We start from the raw sequence: 20483 nt of genomic DNA, 5'->3' as shown, positions 1-20483 counted from the left end.
AGTCTCTCTAGAGGTGATAATTAAGTCAACACAGCTAAGTTGACCTAACTACATCGCACAGGGAGTGAAACTCTTCCCAGCCCTGAGAGATGGAGCTAGGTTGTCCTAAGTTTCAGGTGTTAACCAGGCTTGAGTATTACATTTAAAGGAATTTATAAGTGACATTTTAAAAAAGGACCTTATTTAAAGAAATACCAACAATTTGGCATAATAATTATGGACTGTCAAGGCTAAGGCTTTTATAAAGCATTCAGTAATCCTCATCACATTTCTGTATGACACAGTTACTGCATTTTTATTCTTGAGTCTGAACAACTTGGCCCTTTCTGAAATATTATAAATGAAGATTCCCCTTGGATTCAAAAAATAATGCCAGTGAAGAGTTCCACTCAAGCCTTCCATACTGAAAGGATAGCATTTTTCCAGGAAAGCTTATGTTTTGGCAAGTAGCCCAGGCTTTTCTCCTATTTAGCTCACTGCTAAAGATGAAAACCTGCCTCCACCTCCATTATGTCAAACTCAATGGAAGCAGAGACGATGTCAGTAAAGCATTAGAAGACTAAAAGAAGCCTGAGCTAGCAGTAGGGGAGGGGAGGGAAGCTTTCCCATCAAAGGGCCTGCTGGTCCAGAATAACCAAGTGGGAATGGAAATACAATGGAAGCCTTCTTAAGTAGCATGGAAGAACAAGCTATTTTCATGGTTGGGTGAACTGTGCCGAAAACCTTACAAAAGATATACTTGCTAAACTCTATTCAAAATGCACATTTAATGCTATTAACAAATCTGAATGCACAACTATACATATTTTTTATACAAAACTAAAATAAAGTTTATTTATAAGAGGTGTATCCCCCCTCCCCCTTCACTTCTGGAAAATACCCCTCCACACAGATTCATAGGCTGGTAACAGTGACTAAGAATTTTTTAGAGCAGTAATTTATACTCCCGATTTTTCTGCCTATCTCATCTATGGAGCAGGTCTGGGCCACACAGACCTTAAACAGTCTCCAAATGTATTCCCAAGGAATTTGTTTTCCATGGATTTGGGAGAAGATGTGAGAGATGGAAGGCTATATTTTAAATCAATCATTAAGCTCAGTAGAATATGTCCATCATGAACTATAGCAAATCATTTTTATGAGGGTCTCAGGGTCAGAAACCACACACACACACAATTTCAAGACACTATACAATACTGCCCTTCCTATGTCTGCTCCAGTTTCCTTCTGCACTCCTTCCAACCGGATCATTCCTAGTCTCTTTTCATGCTGCCACTAAATTCAAACACTGCTTTTCCCCTCCACCACCACCCCTCAAACCCATATTCAATTATTCAACAAGACCCCTCATCACTGGAGCGAACTAAAAAGTACCTAGTTTGAGTTAATGTTTATATTATACACAACATTGAGCACATATTGTATTGTAAGTGCTCAACGATATAAAAATAAAGCTGCATACATATAGTATGCACATAGACTACTACTGGATTGCAGAGCTGTATATACGAAATACTGCAAGACTTACAAGCAAGAAAGGAGAACCCCATTTTTCCAGCAAATAACTGTAAAGCCACAACAATAAACAGAAAAAAAAATGATGTAGGTTAGGGTATAATTAAGATAATTTTGACAGTATAAATTTTAATTATAGTGGAGTCCATAAGAGACTTAAAGAGAACTCTATAATGCCTCTTTAAAACGTTTATAGGAAGTGGTGTCAAAACTTCCATTTGAGTGTGTTCCCTAACCCGATGAAGAAGAGACAATTGCTTTAATGAAATGAGTTATAACTGGAAGAGGCTCCTTTTAAAAGAAAGGAAATTATGCCAAGGTATGAAACGTGAGTTGAGAGGGGGAAACCCCATCTCACTTGCCAGAGTGAGCAGTTGTCTGGTTTTCTAAAATCTAGACTTTTTGGTTATTTCCAAGGTGGGGAAGTAAGAGCTCATGCCGGCACAAAATTAGGATAATTTAAGTCCATTGTTAGGGCCAAATTTTGCCCTCAAATGAATGTCACTTATTAACTTAAATAGCTCTTAAATTATTAGTGAATTAATATGGCGCATAGCCCTTAAACAATTGGCAAAATCAATTTTTTTTCAATAAAATACATCTAAAATGTTGAGCATTCAGTGAGCAGCGCAATCATTTATTTAAAAACCCTAGACAAGTGAAAATTTCAAATAAAAATGACTAACTTTTTAACAACTGGATATAGTTATTTACCACTATCTTACAGAAGCTATAAAAATTTTCAGACTTTGGCAAGGAGTATCTACCAGAAGAGCCCAAGACTTGATCTACACTTAACAGTTTTACCCGTCAAGCTTTTTCAAGTTGGAAGCGTGGGGTTTTTTGTTTTTAAACCAAAATAGTTACACCAGCATAAAGATGCCTAATACTGGTGTAGCTTACATCATTTCCTGAATTAGTTATATTGCTATAAGCACTTTTATATTGACAAAACTTTTATATTGACCCTCAGCTCTGCTAATGACTTGATGTATGACCTTAGGCTAGTGACAACCTCTCTGACTCAGTTTAACAGATAGGTAACAGGGTAAAGTACTTACCTACTTTACCTCACAGGCATATCCTAAAGCTTAATCAATTAAACTTCTGGCTAACAGTGACCTCTACTAACATGTTAGAGTTTTCAGTTGTGAAACGAGTTCATATAATTTTCTAAAGAGAAAAGTAAAAAACATCCACTTAATGTTTACAATAAGTAATATTTAAGAGTCACAATGGAGTTTCCCTCTTATCAGCTGCAGATGCTGGGTTTTGAGAAATTGTGAGCCCCAAGATTTATTTTAAAATTGACCTATCTCCAAGGTAGAAGAAGCCACAATGCTAAACAAGTCAGAGAAAGGGAGAATACAATTATTAATGTATTCTTTTCCTTCTTCTAACTTACGTGACAGCAAATAGAAAAAAGAAAAGGAGTACTTGTGGCACCTTAGAGACTAACAAATTTATTAGAGCATAAGCTTTCGTGAGCTACAGCTTACTAGCTCACAAAAGCTTATGCTCTAATAAATTTGTTAGTCTCTAAGGTGCCACAAGTACTCCTTTTCTTTTTACGGATACATACTAACACGGCTGCTATTCTGAAACCAGCAAATAGAAAATCTCTCTTCCAAGATATGGATGTCACTTGACACATGATAAGGGACTGGAGGACAATTTTGTTAACTATCTTACGACAACATGTTCTCAGGAAGACTATCTGTTTCTGAGATAACCACACTAAAATAGATTACTAAGGCATGATTACTAAGTTTTATTCCTCCATTTTGCAATGAAATGCTAAAATAGCTGAACGGTCAAACTGCAAAGTGAAATGTGCTATAGAAGAGCGTATTATCATCACCATCACTAGATCCCAGAGTGGAAATCAGCAAAAACTTCATAATGGTAGAAAGAGGGAATGCATTTATCTGAAATTCTTTCCATCAGCAAAAGATGGTGAATGTAGCCCTCTTTACTACACTGCATGTCACTGACTTTCTGACTAACTGTAGATCTTGTAATACTTACGTTATTTGCTTGAACTGATAGGACTCAGAGGCCTCTTCAATACATTTTTTCAAAATTTCTTATACACCTTAGCATTAGTCTCCTCCATATAGTTAAAAACTTATCTGGCTTACCCAGTTGACTGGGTTAAGAGGACAGGCATCCATTCATCCTCTGGAATCTTATGGATCCCACACAGTCTCTCAAAGGTGGATAGGAACTGCTCAATGCAGTCAGTCTCTTGATAAATTGAGCAGGCTTTTTCCCACTCCCTGCTGTTGAGAGGGGATGTACTCACAGTCTGAGGCTGCTTCTTTTGTTGCTTCATGGCATGCACTTTGTTCTCGGCTACTAGCTGCTCCATGTGTCTTTGGTGGGCTTCCATATCAATTTCAGCGTCAGCTTTGCGTCTTTGGTAGGCTCTCTCCTCAGCTTCCTCCATTTCTTGTGTGTCTTTGATCCAGAGTTCCCTCATCCTTATTTCATGCTCACGTTCTTTCTTGGCTTCCAGGTGCCTCAGCCAAACCAGTTTTGTTGCAGCGGTCTCTGTGGCATCTAGAGTATAGGGATGCTCAGACCCTGCTCTCTGGTCAAAGTCAGTGAGCAAAGCTCTCAGTTCCTGGTCTGAGTCTCTTTTTATGGGATGTTCCCCTATTTTTACACATTTTTAAAAGGTCTTTTGCGTCAAGACCCTCATACGATTCTGATCCACTCATTGTAACTAAACTTTAACCCTTTAAATTTGATATTGAGAGTTTTAACTTTTAACAGTGTTGGGTTACGATCTTTAAGGTTAACTGACCTATGGTATGTGAATTCTGTAACGACTAGACCAATCTGTCATGCTGTCTGGAGTGGCTCATGACTGTGAGTGCCTACCTCAGGGCAGACTGTCAGAAAATAGGGCAGACATCCCAAACTGGTGGTGTGTTCTAGAATTAGATTTCACCAAGCCAATAACAAATGTGAACTTCTTGATCATTATACCAGTTTTATCATGGAGTTACAGACAGTCTGCTTAGACTCTCTAGTCTATCTTGCCACCCGGACAAACTAGACTCTGTGATAAAAGGTCACTTAAACCAAAAATCACACCACATCAGGTTGCTCCCAGTCCCAAGAATCCAGTCACTTACCCCAGATCAATTGGCACTCTAGATCTTACTCCAAAGACAACACTGGTAGCCAATTCTATAGTAAACTAAAGGTTTATTAGCTAATAAAAGTAAGTAGCATTATTGAGAGGTTAAAGCAGGTAAAACATATGCACAGGTGAATCACAGTTTGTAATTCCAAATGGTGGCAGTGATGTAATAAACTACCAGTTTCTCAAAAGTCTCTTCAGGGTTCCCAGATTGTCTCTGGGGATCTCTGCTTTGCATCCGGTACACTTCTCTCTAAGAGTCCAAACAGTCCAGAGATGAAGGATCTTTCCCTGAATCCATATTTATAGCTTCTTCTCACAGAAAACAAGCTGACAGGGCCACTACCCACGTGGGCTTTTCCTTTGATGACGGAGAGTGAGGATGCATTTTTGAGTCTTCAACTACCCGACCACTTGCTTTGAAATTAGCAATTTTCTGTTAAAGTTCTTCATTTGCATTCCCCAACACTTCTTTCTTGTTTGATGCTTTGTTTGATAGGTTATTAAGTTATAGGGGTATACACATTGTAGATGTTTGCTACTACATTATAACAGGATACAGATAAATGAAAACAATGCAAGTAACATCCCACTAGTTTTCATGAAGTTTAAACGCCAAATACACTCCTATAAATTTAACAATCACTTTGAAGAACGTATACACAAGTGAATTAGCATGGCACCTGGTCTGCCAGCATCACACCTTCATTATAATAAAATGTTCTAATCTCTATATTCTAATCTCTATATACAGAGATTACTAAAAATGTTTAGTGCCTTACACAAGTCAATTAAGAAGCTGCCATCTTGACAACTGACTGATTTTATGTAGAACTGAAAGGTCACTTTTCCAGTTAGAAGGCATTGGAACACAGAAAGCGTCGTAGCTTCAAGTTAAGGGGATATTTTATGTTTGTTTTCTTATTGTAGGTAAAGTTAGCAGTCATGATAGAAATTAATAATTTTTAAAAGGGCTTAATTAGTTAATGAGTTAACACGTGGTTTAACTACTAACATAACAAACAAACCCCACTTTTACAACAGCTTTGAAGTTAGCTCAATTCAAGTTTTGTTTAACACGAAAGATGATCTTTCCATTTTACTCGGGACCCTGCTGGGAAGTAACACTAACATAGCAGCCTGCACTCAGGGATTCACCAGCCAGTTCTCTAAATGGAGGTACTGAAATAATGACAAATATTTTGCACGACTGTTTGCATTATGTGTTTCTGTCAAGCATCAGTAGGCTCAGTGCTAAATAAGTAGGGCCCTATCAAATTCATGGCCATGAAAAACGTGTCACAGACCATGAAATCTGGTCTTGTGCGCGCTTTTACCCTATTCTATACCGATTTCATGGGGGAGACCAGCGTTTCTCAAATTGCGAGTCCTGACCCAAAAGGGAGTTGCGGGGGATGGGGTGGTCATATGGGGAGGGGTCATATGGTTATTTGGGAGGTGGGGGGGTGGACGTATTGCCACCCTTAGTTCTGCGCTGCCTTCAGAGCTGGAGCATGGAAGCTGCTGAGAGCTTAGTTCTGCAGGCAGCAGCACACAAGTAAGGGTGGCAATACAATACCATACCATGCTATCCTTACTTCTGTGCTGCTGCTGGCTCTACCTTCAGAGCTAGGCTCCTGGCCAGCAGCCTCCGCTCTCCAGTTTTCCAGCTCTGAAGGCAGCACCACCGCCTGCAGCAGTAAGGGTAGCAGTAGTGCAATCCCCCCTACAATAACCTTGCGACTCTCCCACAACTCCTTTTTGGGTCAGGACCCCTACAATTGCAACACTGTGAAATTTCAGATTTAAATAGCCGAAATCATGAAATTTACTATTTTTAAAATTCTATGACCCTGAAATTGACCAAAATGGACCATGAATTTGGTAGGGCTCTATATACAAGACAGAAAAATAAGACTAAGCTCTTCAGGACAGAGGACAGAAAGAGAAGATGGAATACACAAAGGCCCAGAGCTTTGAATTTTCTCTTCAGACACATATTCTTATTTAAATATTAAGGTATCTAGCAATGGTAAAGAAATTAATCCTTGACGTTTACTGTGAAGGCAGCTTTCGCTAGAGAGATGTTCCTTCCCTGCTGTGACTAACTGTGGGGCCTCTACTTTCCCTCCTGCCCAAAGTTATCGATTTTGTGGAGAATCACCAGAATTTCACTTGTCCCTTGTCACCCTGTTTAAATCCTCCTTCCATACCCATTAACATTGGAAAAACCTGCATTGTTTTTAATTAGCATGATCTGACTGTGCTCATGAACAGTACAGCAGCACTTCCCTGTATCACCAATACTAAATACTTTTTGGTTGGAAGCTAACAGACTGGTTTCAAACAACTGTGGGCATCACCATGGCAAAACACTACTGTGCAGAAGAAGCACATGCCAAGAAGACAAGGGAAGGGTAGAAGTGGAGGCAGTTATTAGAAAACAGAGAAAGAACTGAAGAGAAAACCAACAAGAGTGATAAAGAAAAAGAAATAAGGGGTATTAGAAACATGAACAGGAAAAGGTGAAAATGCACACCTGAAACGACAATGCTGTTAGAGAAAGAGCAGCACTTTTAAATCCTCTCAAGCACAGGAAAGCATACTCAAACTATTAAGTAGAATTAGATAGGAGAACATCTTGTGGTCTGGTCCTTCTAGCTATATATAAACACTAAACAACAAGAGAAGATATCCATTAAGTTTTTACATTACTAAGAATTCGGTTGCTTACCTATAATTCCACTGTCCTTGCTTTCCAGTGTGGAGCTAGGGCTGCTAATGGTCCCACAGGGACTACTTTTATTAGCTGCTGTTTTGCCAATACAGCTATTCAGAGTTGAGCAGGGACTATCAGTGCTGGGTGACGTAGTGCTGCTTGTTAGTGTAGAGCAGGGGCTGACTCCTTGACTGGTTACTGTGCACTACAACATGAATGAAACAAACAATTACTGCACAGAAGACAGCACATCATTTCTTGAACATTAGAATTACTGAGATGAAATAGAAGGATGACAAAACCTGAAGAACCCATTTTTGTGCAGAACTTTAATTTCTACATTTTATTCTCAGTGATTTGGCAGATTCAGAGACATGTTCCTGAAATACCCTTTCAAAAGTAATGATTTTGAAGAAATAAAGGAGAAACACATTGTTCAAGGAAACATTTGCTGCTAGGCAGATTTCCTTTCTTTTAGACATTTTGCTGAAAACAAATGCTTTATTCATTCTCTCCATTTAAACTCTGGGATCGTTGTCTTGCTCACACTTAACCACCATTGAAACCTAAGTTGATGCTATAAGATTTAGGAGGCCTGGGATAAGCATAAAGACTGAGATCACCCAATAGCCACCAGGCAATACCATGACATTCTTGCAGAGAGATAGGACATCAGCCGCGCATTCCTCTCCCCTCACTGCTTCCAAACACAGACATCACAAAGCAGAAGTGAAACAAGGCTCAACAGGGGGTGGGGCGTTGGGGGGAGAATGTGTGCCCATCACAAGATCTGCTATTTTAACCATTACTAACATTTTCCCCTAACAAATCATTCTAAAATTGACTGTATAAGCCAATTATTTATAAAAAAAAATCTCACTGCCCTTTATTCTTAGGGGAAGGAGGTGAGATCATTTCACAATTAAAAAGTCTCTACAGTTCTGATTCATCTACAAGTTCCATGACATTCCTTTCTATGAATACAGTCAAAAGTGCTTTGTTAAATATCAAATGACTGCAATTAACTCTTAGGAAAATGGTTCTTATCTCAGAGTTAGAATGAGAGTTAAGGTATTTTCTTTTATCATACCATGGTTTCATTTTTTTCTTCTACAATTATGTGTCCAGAGGTTGGGATCCCTTCTCCCAGTAAAAATCCCAATCTTGTCATCAGTTCTTGTGCTGCAGGTGAACAGTTTGATTCTTTATTAGGCTTTCCTTCTGTACCAAAATAAAAGATTGAACTTTGATGAAGAATGACAGTATTATACCTGGAAACTGTTGCTAGAGGTAAAAAAATAAATAAAAAATTAAAAGACTGCAATCAAATCTCAACACTGATTTTTCTATCTGCAAGATTTTAGTTAACTGAATGTAATAGGTGCAGCAGACAAACATCTTACTTTTTTGTCTAATAAGCTTTAAAAAGGTAGATTTCTCTTATGTTCATTTGCATTTTTATCCAACTTGTCAGATATGTTCAGTAATCGATAACCTTGTGTTAGCCACAACTAGTTGAGAGCATTTTGAACACACCAGTTCATGTCTACTGTGTAACGTGTTTGACACTGTGTTAGTGTAAACAGGATAAAATTCAACATCATTTCCAAGTATAGTTAAACCTTGTGTTTGTGAAGGTTCATGTAAGACTATGACTCCACTCCAGTAATTTTTAATAGCAGTATTCTGGAAAGTTATGTGTATAAAAACAGAGGTTACTAATTAAACCTTTTGCAGTCCCAACTACAGATATAACAACAAAAACAACATATTTTTGTGCTTTCTTATTGCATTCAGTGCATAAGTTTCTCGACCTTATGACTGCAAAGAAAACTTTTAAAATAATTTAATTTAATCGGTGCAGTCTTGTCTTCCCAAGTTTGCAGATGGACTGGAGCAATAAGCTCTAATACAGGTAACTTTCATCTAAACAGGGTGTAAATGCCAAAATCTAAAAATGCCATTTTTAAAATGTCCAAATTGTTAATTATTTCATTGTTGATAAGGAAAAATATCTAGCTGATGTGCTAATCACACATCCTCAAACCACCTCCCCATGTCTTCTCGTCTGTTATCAGCACTGTCACCAGCCAACTACAAAAACTCCCCTCCTCAAACCAACATTGTACACAATATAGTTCTCTATTGCCAATTCAAAAAACTGTGGCATCCAACCACTTAGGTGCAAAAACTCAATTTATCAAGGATTGAGAGAGTTAATGATCCAGGCTACTGTTCAAATGCATTAGCGGAAGGTAACCTGTTCCAAATCCAATCAGGAGCTCTAAACAGAGACCAGGTCAGGGGCACACATGCAGTGGTGGAGGCTAAGATTTTCTCTGGCTTCTTCCATCATGAAGACAAAGAACTAACCAACTAAACCGCTTGGATTATGGCAGTCTGCTTGTTCTGGATTACGCGCAGTCAGAGGGTCCCAGCAGTTCCATGTTGCAATATCTTATCTTTCTTTGGAGAGAAGATTTGATCAAATCAGAGGACGGGGCCTCCACCCTCAATCTTCCAACAATACTGTCAGAGGAGGACTGTGTAAAAACTCAGACTTCTTTAGCAGAGTTTCTCAGTGTACTTGGCTGGCTCTAAGTAAGCATCATTATACCCAAGTTTACAGATGGAAAAAACAGATAAAGAGTAAGTGACTTGCACATACTAATAGAGTAAGGATCTCTTCCTAGCTGGTGAAGCACACTAGGGAGGATCTGGAGACAGTTAAAGGATTCTTATAAGAAGTCAGGCTGCCCTCTGCACTTAAACTTACGGAGGAGGATCAGATGCTCAAAGACGTTCACCATGAATGCACAAATACATCAATTTATGCAAACACAAATCACAAAACCTGTTTATTTGACAGTTTTTGAAGCCAAAATGTATTATTTTAAATTTAAACTGTGTTATATTGCCATCTCTCGAGACAGGAAGAAGTTGCTGAGCTGCACTTCAAAGTCCTGGTGCACTGACCGACTGATGTATCCAAAATGAGGCCAGAAATAAAGATAAGCCTCATCTCTGAGCCTTGTACATTACCAAAAAGAAGAAATGGATTATTTCGTACCAGACCTACTTTGTCATCATCTTCCTCTAGTTTCACACTATCAATTGCACCTCAATGTGCTCTTTGAGAAGAGTACACACACTTCTCAAAATTGCAGTATTAGACATACCTGACATTCAGTGGCATTTGCAGGGAAAAAGCACAAAATTAGTTTTGATTTCCAGCTTCAAAAAGATGCACAAGTCAAAACACCCAACAACATTAAGTACAGCTCGGCAGTTTGCCCAGAAGGCAATAACTAAATTTTACTTTGTTTGTCTTGAGCTGCATTGAACCATCCAGTCCCCCAACAGCTGTACTTTACAAGTTTAACATCCTTCAACTGATTACACACCTGTTTGTTTCTAATTTATACATTTCTTGTAATTGTTTCAGTTCATCTGAAGCTTCATGAAGAATTATCTAAGTATTTTAAAAGTATTTAATTCTCCCCTAATGATATTGGGAAGAGGATATCTGTAAGGTGAACAGCATTAGGGTACCATTTTTCTGTAACTAAGATAACAGCAAGAGTTGTCATCATACATTATTCTTTGGATTTCCACACGTATGTGTTTCTTAGTATGATTTGAATGCAAAATGTAGACTTTTTTTCAATTTCATTTTGATTCTATATGCAGCTGGAGTATAAGCAGTGCTTTCCTCTCAAATTTATAGCTGTTGAATATTATACAGTCAGTAATGATATTTCTGACAGGAAAGCCAAGTTTCAATTAAAAAGGTAAATGAACTTTAACCATGCCAATTAACAGAAGGCATTAGGTGGACACTGTCAAGCTATTTTCAGTATTACAACCCTCAAATGCGTAAACCTCAACAAATCCATTTTGAAGATGAGGATTTTGCTTTTCATAGACACTATTACTTTGTGGTGCCTCCCTAAATTTGAGAGAAAAAGTAGTAGTTGTTTTTTTAAAGGGGGAGCAGTTTTTGTCCCTTTCCCAACAAACATGTGCCCATAATTCACCACACATGACCACAACAACTGACAGCCTTCTTATCTGCTTAGAGAAGCCAGGAATTGAAATCTTTGAGTTTCTGTTAGAGCTGGTTGAAAATTTTACATTAAAAAAATGTTTGTTTTTAAACAGAAATCTGGGGGGTTGGTTACACAAATTTATTCATGAAAAGCGTCTGCTTTCTGTAAAAATGTTTGATATTTTGTTTTAAAAAATCCAAAGGCTCAAAATGCAAAAAAATTTTGGCCAAAACATTTTGGTTTTTGATAATTCACCAAAAAGTTGACATTTTTCATGAAAAACAGTTTTGTTTTAAGTTTTCTGGGGGGACGAGGGCCCTTTTTTGAATATCTAGTTTCTAGAGAACCTAGGACCTCTGGCATATCTAAAAGCTGCACAGGTAAATTACATCTGCATTGTTGGGTCCATGGTAGGACTTCTGTTCTTCACCCTTCCCAGATTTTACGAAAATCTTTTGGGGGTATTTTTCTGAGTGTTTGATTTTGGTTTCTTTTAATACAAAGCCCTGTATTTATTGTGGTAAGAGCTTTATCTTAAAGGAAAATCTTGCAGTTTGCCCTAAAAGTAGCCAAAATACTCTCATCTTATCATTCTAGATAAACCCCCTTTATCCCTCTAACTTCAGCTCTCACACCTTTGTGCTTGATTCTGAAGCTGCATCATTCCTGTTTTCTTGGGACAACAGATGGAGATGAGCTTGCTCAGGCAGTTGTGTCCTGGCCATTAGATAGCTAACAAAAGATATCAGGATCAGGGCCTTGAATTGGCAAGAAAAGTGTGCTGATCCCCAAAGATGTGAATTGCTGTAATTCAGTCTGGGGTGACAACTGCACAGATCTCTTTTACTAGATCCTCATCTCAGAAAAAAGGACTTAAAGAATTGATACTGTTGCTACCTGTCATATAAAATTAGCAAACAGTCCAGCTGAACCCTGAGGCTGTGCCCCACATTGGATTTCAGGCCAGTGAGGTCTTGTATGAAATACATTGTTTCTATGGGACAACAAGATTAACATCAAGAATACCCTAAATACATTTATGTGTATGTTGCCAAGAAGCCGAACCTGGGATTTCCAATGGTAAATTGCAGGCTAATAGTTCGTCTAGGAAACTGTCAGGAATCTTCACCTAGAGGCCTGTAAACCATTAGGAGCCCTAAATTCTTCTTCTTTCACTTCACACCCGTGTGAATACATACAAATGGATTTTGTTTCTGGGTGGGGATGTTTGCTGCCTAGGAGATTGTAAGGGGACAGAACTACTATCCCATCCCATTCTCCTTCCCTTTTGGCTTCTTCTGAAATCCTTCTTGGTTTTTGTTGCATTTATTAACCTGTGTAAACAGAGCTGGTGCTGGCATTAAACCAGGTCTTTGCAAAAGATGTCAGGTGTCTTGTCCAAAATCAGTTCATGGATGGTGCTGGTTGTTTTTGTTTTTTTTTTTGTAGTCGATCTTGCATTCACCAAAAGGAACTCAAGACAGTTATATTCTGCTAATTTGCATGTTGTAATTACAGATGAGGTGCTGATAGGAATTGGGTTTATAAAACTGAGTACAAGACTTCAGCTGTGGTGTGGCCTTGTTGGTCCTGTTTAGCAATTACAACTGAGATTTGGGACAGTGCAGGTTTTTGGGATCCAGGTGCCTTAAAACTCCTGCAGTTGCTGTTCTCCAAGAACAGAAAACAGCAGCGCTATTTAGCATTTATGGTCAAGAACTCTGCTGGGAGATCTGCGAAAGAGCCAAAAAAGAGCTGGCATAAAAGTGTACCTGAGTAGTAAATTGATGTACATAAGTTGGTGGATGTGGACGTGCATGAATGCACACAAACAATTTTAAATGAGTGTCTGCCAACAAAGGAGAGGTGCCCTGGGGATGCTCCCTGGGTTTGGTCACTAACCACTTTGGAAGATACGGTTGTGAAAATGTCATAGCTAGGTGAAAGCCCTTAGAAGAGACAGGAGCAGAATGAGCCCTGCCCTTGCCCACCAGGGGTGGAGCTAATGGTGGTCAGAGACAACTCCTGTATAAACAGTATGTGGCAAATTAATCTTCCAAGTTACCTCTTGATATGTCAAGACAGCAACTCTATTGAATACAGCATGTGACAGCTCATAACCTGGAACATAACTAATTGGCCATTATGTCAATGTATTTACAAGTAAATCTCAATACAACGTCTATAAGTTGCTATAATTTAAGTTTGCAAAAATCCCTTTAACCATCAGTTATTTTAAGCAAAGTTCTACTAGGAAAAATGACTATGTTAAAAAGAATTGTTCTCTGTGTGTATTCAATCTCATATTTGCCGCTGCTTTAGTGACAAACAGAAGTTAGCCCTGGGAGGGTGAGTCAAAAGCTATTTTTTTTGTTCTTCAAATAGAATTGAAAGCCATGGTGTAGAAGAGCAGGTTTTTGCCTCCAGAACTTTTGCAATAGGTGTTGATGACTGACAGGAAAGAAGCCAGCCTGCAGATTAAATTTTCAGCTCTGGTAGTTGGAATAGCCATTTCTCTGAGAGAAACATGTAACCTCCAAATACTTTTAAAATCATTTTACAGAGTAGGACCACACTTCAACAAAAAGAAGAAATGGTTCTCTTGTTAATCAACTTCTTCATTCTGCTTTTCCACTTGTGTTAAACCTATATTTATTATTATATCTGTTCCAATTATTTCTACCTTTGTCAGATTTAGATACTTGGCTTACAAAACCAAATTGATAAACCCCACAGAAACTTCAAAGATACTATATAGATTTCAAAATGCATTGGTGTCATAAATGTAAAGGGAAGGGTAAACCCCTTTAAAATCCCTCCTGGCCAGAGGAAAAATCCTCTCACCTGTAAAGGGTTAAGAAGCTAAAGGTAACCTCGCTGGCACCTGACCAAAATGACCAATGAGGAGACAAGATACTTTCAAAAGCTGGGAGGAGGGAGAGAAACAAAGGGTCTCTGTCTGTTGGTATGCTGCTTTGCCGGGGATAGAACAGAAATGGAGTCTTAGAACTTTTAGTAAGTAATCTAGCTAGGTATGCGTTAGATTATGATTTCTTTAAATGGCTGAGAAAAGAATTGTGCTGAATAGAATGAATATTTCTGTCTGTGTGTCTTTTTTGTAACTTAAGGTTTTGCCTAGAGGGATTCTCTATGTTTTGAATCTAATTACCCTGTAAGGTACCTACCATCCTGATTTTACAGGGGTGATTCCTTTACTCCTATTTACTTCTATTTCTATTAAAAGTCTTCTTGTAAGAAAACTGAATGCTTTTTCATTGTTCTCAGATCCAAGGGTTTGTGTCTGTGGTCACCTATGCAAATTGGTGAGGATTTTTACCAAACCTTTCCCAGGAAGTGGGGTGCAAGGGTTCGGAGGATTTTGGGGGGAAAGACATGTCCAAACTACATTTCCCAGTAAACCCAGTTAGAGTTTGGTGGTGGCAGTGGTTATTCCAAGGACAAAGGATAAAATTAATTTGTACCTTGGGGAAGTTTTAACCTAAGCTGGTAAAAGTAAGCTTAGGAGGTTTTCATGCAGGTCCTCACATCTGTACCCTAGAGTTCAGAGTGGGGGAAAAACCTTGACAATTGGCTATTATCAATTGTCATTTAATGTTTAATTGTGTTGGACCACAACTAATCCACATTTACACTGATTCCTTTTTGTTAAATTTCCATTGGCCTTACAGCAAGTGCTCTCAGAGCCTTAATTTTTCCCCAGAACAATTGGAACAGTGACAGAGCATCTAATAATGAGCTTTTGGTTCCTTCGCTTTCTGTGATTCATGATTATTTTAAAAAATAGTATTTTGTTCCAGGCTTGCGGTCAAGCGGTAGTGAAATTTGCTGCTATACTTCAGAAGAGAGAGAGTCTAAACTCCTCAACCCAGCAAATACTGCTCAGTCATAGACGGTGGGGAGCTTAGCATTAATCTTGAGTAAGGTTTCTGTCTAACGCTCAGAGAATGTGGCTCTACTCTGCTAGATGGAGGGTCACTGTTAGATGTGGCACTTGAAATGAGGGAGAATAATGTATTCTATGCATCTATTAACAGAGCTGGTAAGGAAGGGCAAGGTGTTCCCAGATTATCTGTGTTATACCAAATAGGATATATGCTGGTCAATCAATCAGATGGCTTGATGACTGATCACATTAGTTGATCAAAAAGAAAAAGAAAAACCTGAAACCAAAAGCCAATTTACTGAGATGTCCTGCCCATTAAAAAGGTCTCCAATTTTTCCATTCTTAACTATAAGTAAAATATAACAATGCAGATTTTGCTGGTGCATTTAAATTGGAAATATAAATAGGTTAAAAGGTGAATTATTTAAAGTGTTTTTGTTTTTAATGTTGAGAAAGAAAATGTTAGTTTTAGTCCCCAAATATAAGATTTTTTTTTAAAAAAAAGTAGGTTTACAACAAAAAACCCACAAATGGTCAGAATATTCTACCGAAGTTTCACTATTTTTTTTTTTTGGCTTGGTTTTAACCACTCTCATTGAAGTTTTAACAACCTCAATCATTGCAGCATTGGAAGAAGAAGAACTGGAACCACAAAGCAAAACTAACTATAACCGACCTGCCTATTTTCATTGAATAAAGATATAATAAATATTAGTAACGTTATTTTAAAAATAAATAATTCCTTTTCAAACCTAAGAATGCCTTTTAAATTGAAGCACAAGAAAAAGAGATTTGATCAACTGTAACTGGATTGATTATATGCAATGACCTTAATGAGGTCAGTAAAGCTGTAAATTGATCAAAAATGCAACCATGAAAATGAAATGCTCATTTCAGTATGTATACTTACATACTGACTTGATTGTCATTTTCTTCTATGACATTCATCGAAACTACACTTCGTTATGTGCTGGTCAAATTTTATGAACTTGAAACTTTTCAGGAATACCAATTAACTTGAGGGGGATATCTGTTACCAGCTTTGCCAACACAGAAATCTGTTGATATTACCCTACTATTTTGCAAGCTTTCACTGAACTTTTTAACAGCAGTATTGTATTCAATATAAAACTATACACTTTGAATCAACTTTTTAAAAACCAATTCAGAAAAATTCAAGCAGGCCTCTAGCATAAGAAGTGACCCACAACCCTCACAGTCAAATTTTGTCCTCACAGGGTACATAGCTCCAAGAGTTTAGACTTTAGAAAGATCACAATCTTTCAGGAAACCTCTTCCTCCTTACTACAAATGCATTTAATTGTGCAAAACAGTCTTACAAGAGAGACTCAAGTCCCATGATTGCATAGCGCAGCTCTCTTTGAAATGAAAAGCTAGCCATTAAATAAAATAAAAGAGCACTGAAAATACATTCTTACCATTTTGATTGGGTTCTGTTGGCTCTGATACTTTTCTCGATGGTACAACAACCACATCTCCTGGCACTCTGGGACTTTCCACGTACTTGGGCTTCCTGATCGGACCTGCAGCGGGAAAAAATTTAGTGTGTCTAATTTTTTCCAGATGGAAAGCACGTTTCAGAATGAACAGTGTGTACCCTTAGAGATCTAAATAAACCTAAAGGACGACCTACTACACACACACACACACAGAGCTACTATAATAAAGGTCAGTGAACTGCTGCACTTCCTCTCTTACAGTCCGTTGAGGAAAGAAAAACTTGAGTCACGCTCACTTTTTGGAATGTAAACTCTGGTGGAAAACAAAAGCAATTTGCTTGCTGTGACGCTCCTGAAGCAGTGTCCAGTATATGTAAAAAGAGGGTGACTTAGACATATTCCAACCCAGACAGCTGCTAGTTACATTCCTCTATTCAGAACTTAAATTTTCCAGCTCAGTATGAAGATAACTCTAATATCTCTGAAGCTAGTAGACAAAGATTACAGTAAGCAGACAACTTGCAACACTAACACTCAGAATACTTCAGTCCAACAACTTTATATTTCTGGGTATTTTATCCAATCAATGCTGCACAGTCTGATTGCAAGGGGAAGGTGAGATTGAGGGAGAAAAATATCTTCTTGTCAACCAACTGTTTCTCATTTATAAAGACATCTGCTTTCCCAGCTCTTGCTTAAAAATTAAATTAATTTGTACCTGGTATTTTAAACTACCTTTTATCATCATAAAAAAAATACAGAACAAAAATTTTGAATTAAATTGATACCTAAAGTATTCTTAGTTTGAGCTTCATGTTTTCTTTCTTAGATTATTAATGAGAGTATACTTTGCTAAATGAGATTTAACAATTACAGGAAACATTAGATGAAAACAGAGTTTCTGGTCAGAAAAATATCAACACAATGAGAACAATGCTGCCATCTAAGGGTTGACTAAAAGTAGAATACTAGTAATATTAAACCAACATAAATTAACTCTATCTATTTAGCCCTTAACATTTTCAGTTCATGTGCACTTGTACAGAAAACACCATTATAAAAATATCTATTCTGAGTTTGTTAGTTAAAATAAATTTGATCTTCTATGAAGAAAATTGTTCCAGATTAATGTATTTTACATTTATTGTAATTATAATGCTTAGCATACTAATTTTACAGTGAATGATTTAACTTCTATTTTCTATTCATTAAGAATGACAGGTAGATTAAAACTATTAAAATATATTTGTTTTGTGGCAAAAATTTAACAAGTTTGACCTACACCTGCAACAGGACAAAATTCAAAGCTAATATTGGAACTCCATTCTCAACTCACTAGACTCTGGCAGCAGCATAACCTGTGGTGATTATGCAAGTCACCTTTTCATTATCTACAGTATGCACTACATAGGAAGTTGAAGGATTGAATTCTTGTCTTAATAGTACAATAGATAGCACAGGCAGGCAGACTACTGTACCTGAACACAACATGTTGCAGGATTGGAGTGAGCATCTGCCTTATATTTATATATCCCCAGACAGAAAATTTTATGAAGCTTTAGTTAAGGTGGCAAATATATTACACTTACTTAAGGAGAAAAACTGAACAAAACACAGATTTATAAACATATCAGAAACCCAGGACATTCTGGGGCAGGGGAGTGGCGGGCAGTATTGGCACGTATACCAGTGCAAAGTCGAGATATTAAAAACAATCAAAATTCTCTTCTCATATTCCCTGTGTACACTCTCCATGTAACTGGGGTAATCCATACAACCACTTTTAAAATCCAGAAAGATGATTTGAGGGAAGGGACAGAGTGTATTTCATGGGCTTGAGACATGAGGTGCTACACTGCTTCAGTCAGAGGAGTCCAATTTACTGGACCTGGGGGAGGACACGGATAGAGCTGGTTGCCTGAGTAGTTCCATTTTCCCTTCCTCCCTGGATATTAGCCTCCAGTTGTGTTATGGAGTTAGACAATCACAGTCTCAGATTCTGTCCAATCCCATACTGCCATAATGGAAGTTGACGAAGATTTTTCCTTTCTTGGAAGTCTGGCCAAGGTGAAATGGTTGCATAATTGTTTATTCTTATTTTTGAAATACCTACATTAGACCACAGTAACAATAAAAGCAAATAAAGAAGCCTCTGCATTCCAAACATTCCACTTTTTTAAAACAAACAATCATTTATATCTATACCAATTCTTTTCTTCATATAAACTTTGCAGATGGGGAGATTATGGTCCAGATTCTGCCACTTTTCGCACATTAAGTAGTATCCTATTCAGAGTATGGTACTACTCATTATAAGTAAGACTGGCAGAATTCGGCCTCTGTGCCCACTATCTTTCAGACTAGTAGAATTTCCTCCTAGCCTAGGGACAATCTACCTTCAGGGTACAATATATTGTATAATTTTGTACATTATAAAGCACCATACATAAGGGAGTCAAATACTTTGGATCGAATGTTCAATCTTCCCCATTTATTATTTTACTTTGGTAGCATACATGCATCCCAATTGGATATCAGAATTCCATTGTACTAGACACTGCACAAAACAAAAAAACCGTACCTGCCCCAAACCTCACACTGTTATCTTACATTTGTAAAACATTTTATTTTTGACCAACAGATCATCTTTGTGAATTCTGCAAGCCAAAAGAACAGTTTGGATAAATGTTAACTGTAGAACTTTTGACAGAAGTGCATAAGATTCATACTACAGCTCACGCAGATTTCACATAAAACACAATGGAATTAACTAAGGATGATTTAAAAACTAAATGGTCCATAACACTTTTGTATTCTAAATTCATGTTACATTGAACAATATATTCTTACATGGTTTGCCTCTTAGTTATTGCACTTTTTTTCTTTAAACACACACAAGAAGTACAAAAAGGTTTCAGGCTAGTCAGCTAGTCAGCTTTTTTATGCTGAAACTAAGGTATTGTCAGTAATGCGTCAAATGAACAACAGGTTTTACACAGGAGGTTTACTTGACAGACAAAAAAGATGTCTGCATGCATCATTGGGTCTGATTCTCCTCTCCCACAGTTTTACAGTAAATAAAAGGAGAATCAGTCCCAAAATATAGAACTTGCTAGTTGAAAAGACATCATGTTGATGTCTTTGCTGCTACTTGTCTGCTTTGGTCTATATCTGCCCGGAGGCTGTTTAAGTAGGCAAATGTCAGGCTGTGAATGCTTGCACACTCGAAGGCAGTGGCTCTCAACCTTTCCAGACTACTGCACCCCTTTCAGGAGTTTGATTTGTCTTACTTATCCCCAAGTTTCACCTCACTTAAAAACTACTTGCTTACAAAATCAGACATAAAAATACAAAAGTGTCACAGCACACTATGACTGAAAAATTGCTGACTTTCTCATTGTTACCATATAATTATAAAATAAATCAACTGGAATATAAATATTACACTTACATCTCACTGTATAGTATACAGAGCAGTATAAACAAGCCATTGTATGAAATTTTAGTTTGTACTGACTTCACCAGTGCTTTTTATGTAGCCTGTTGAAAAATTAGGCAAATATCTAGATGAGTTGATGTACACCCTGGAAGACCACTGAGTACTCCCAGGGGTACCGGTACCCCAAGTTGAGAACCACTGCTCTAAGGCAGCGATACTCACACAGAGGCTGGGGAGCTGCAAGAG

The 20483-nt window shown here is 37.7% G+C and overlaps 1 protein-coding gene across 4 annotated transcripts in view; it reads right to left on the bottom strand.

Moving 5' to 3' along the window:
• The window catches only part of TANC1 (tetratricopeptide repeat, ankyrin repeat and coiled-coil containing 1), a 216512-nt gene that overhangs the window by 88706 nt on the left and 107323 nt on the right, over nucleotides 1-20483 (bottom strand). For all 4 annotated transcript variants that reach the window (XM_084642572.1, XM_084642575.1, XM_084642573.1 and 1 more), the window contains 3 exons: nucleotides 16778-16882; nucleotides 8476-8606; nucleotides 7401-7590 (listed from right to left, as the gene is read on the bottom strand). In XM_084642572.1, the coding sequence (XP_084498698.1) occupies nucleotides 7401-7590; nucleotides 8476-8606; nucleotides 16778-16882 (426 nt within the window). The remainder of the gene's footprint in view (nucleotides 1-7400; nucleotides 7591-8475; nucleotides 8607-16777; nucleotides 16883-20483) is intronic.

Source organism: Lepidochelys olivacea (assembly GCF_965140295.1).
Source record: "Lepidochelys olivacea isolate rLepOli2 genome assembly, chromosome: 11".
In the NCBI taxonomy this organism is placed as follows: domain Eukaryota; kingdom Metazoa; phylum Chordata; order Testudines; family Cheloniidae; genus Lepidochelys; species Lepidochelys olivacea.
The sequence above is the reverse complement of the archived record's forward strand: the minus strand, read 5'-3'. Positions and strand labels throughout refer to the sequence as shown.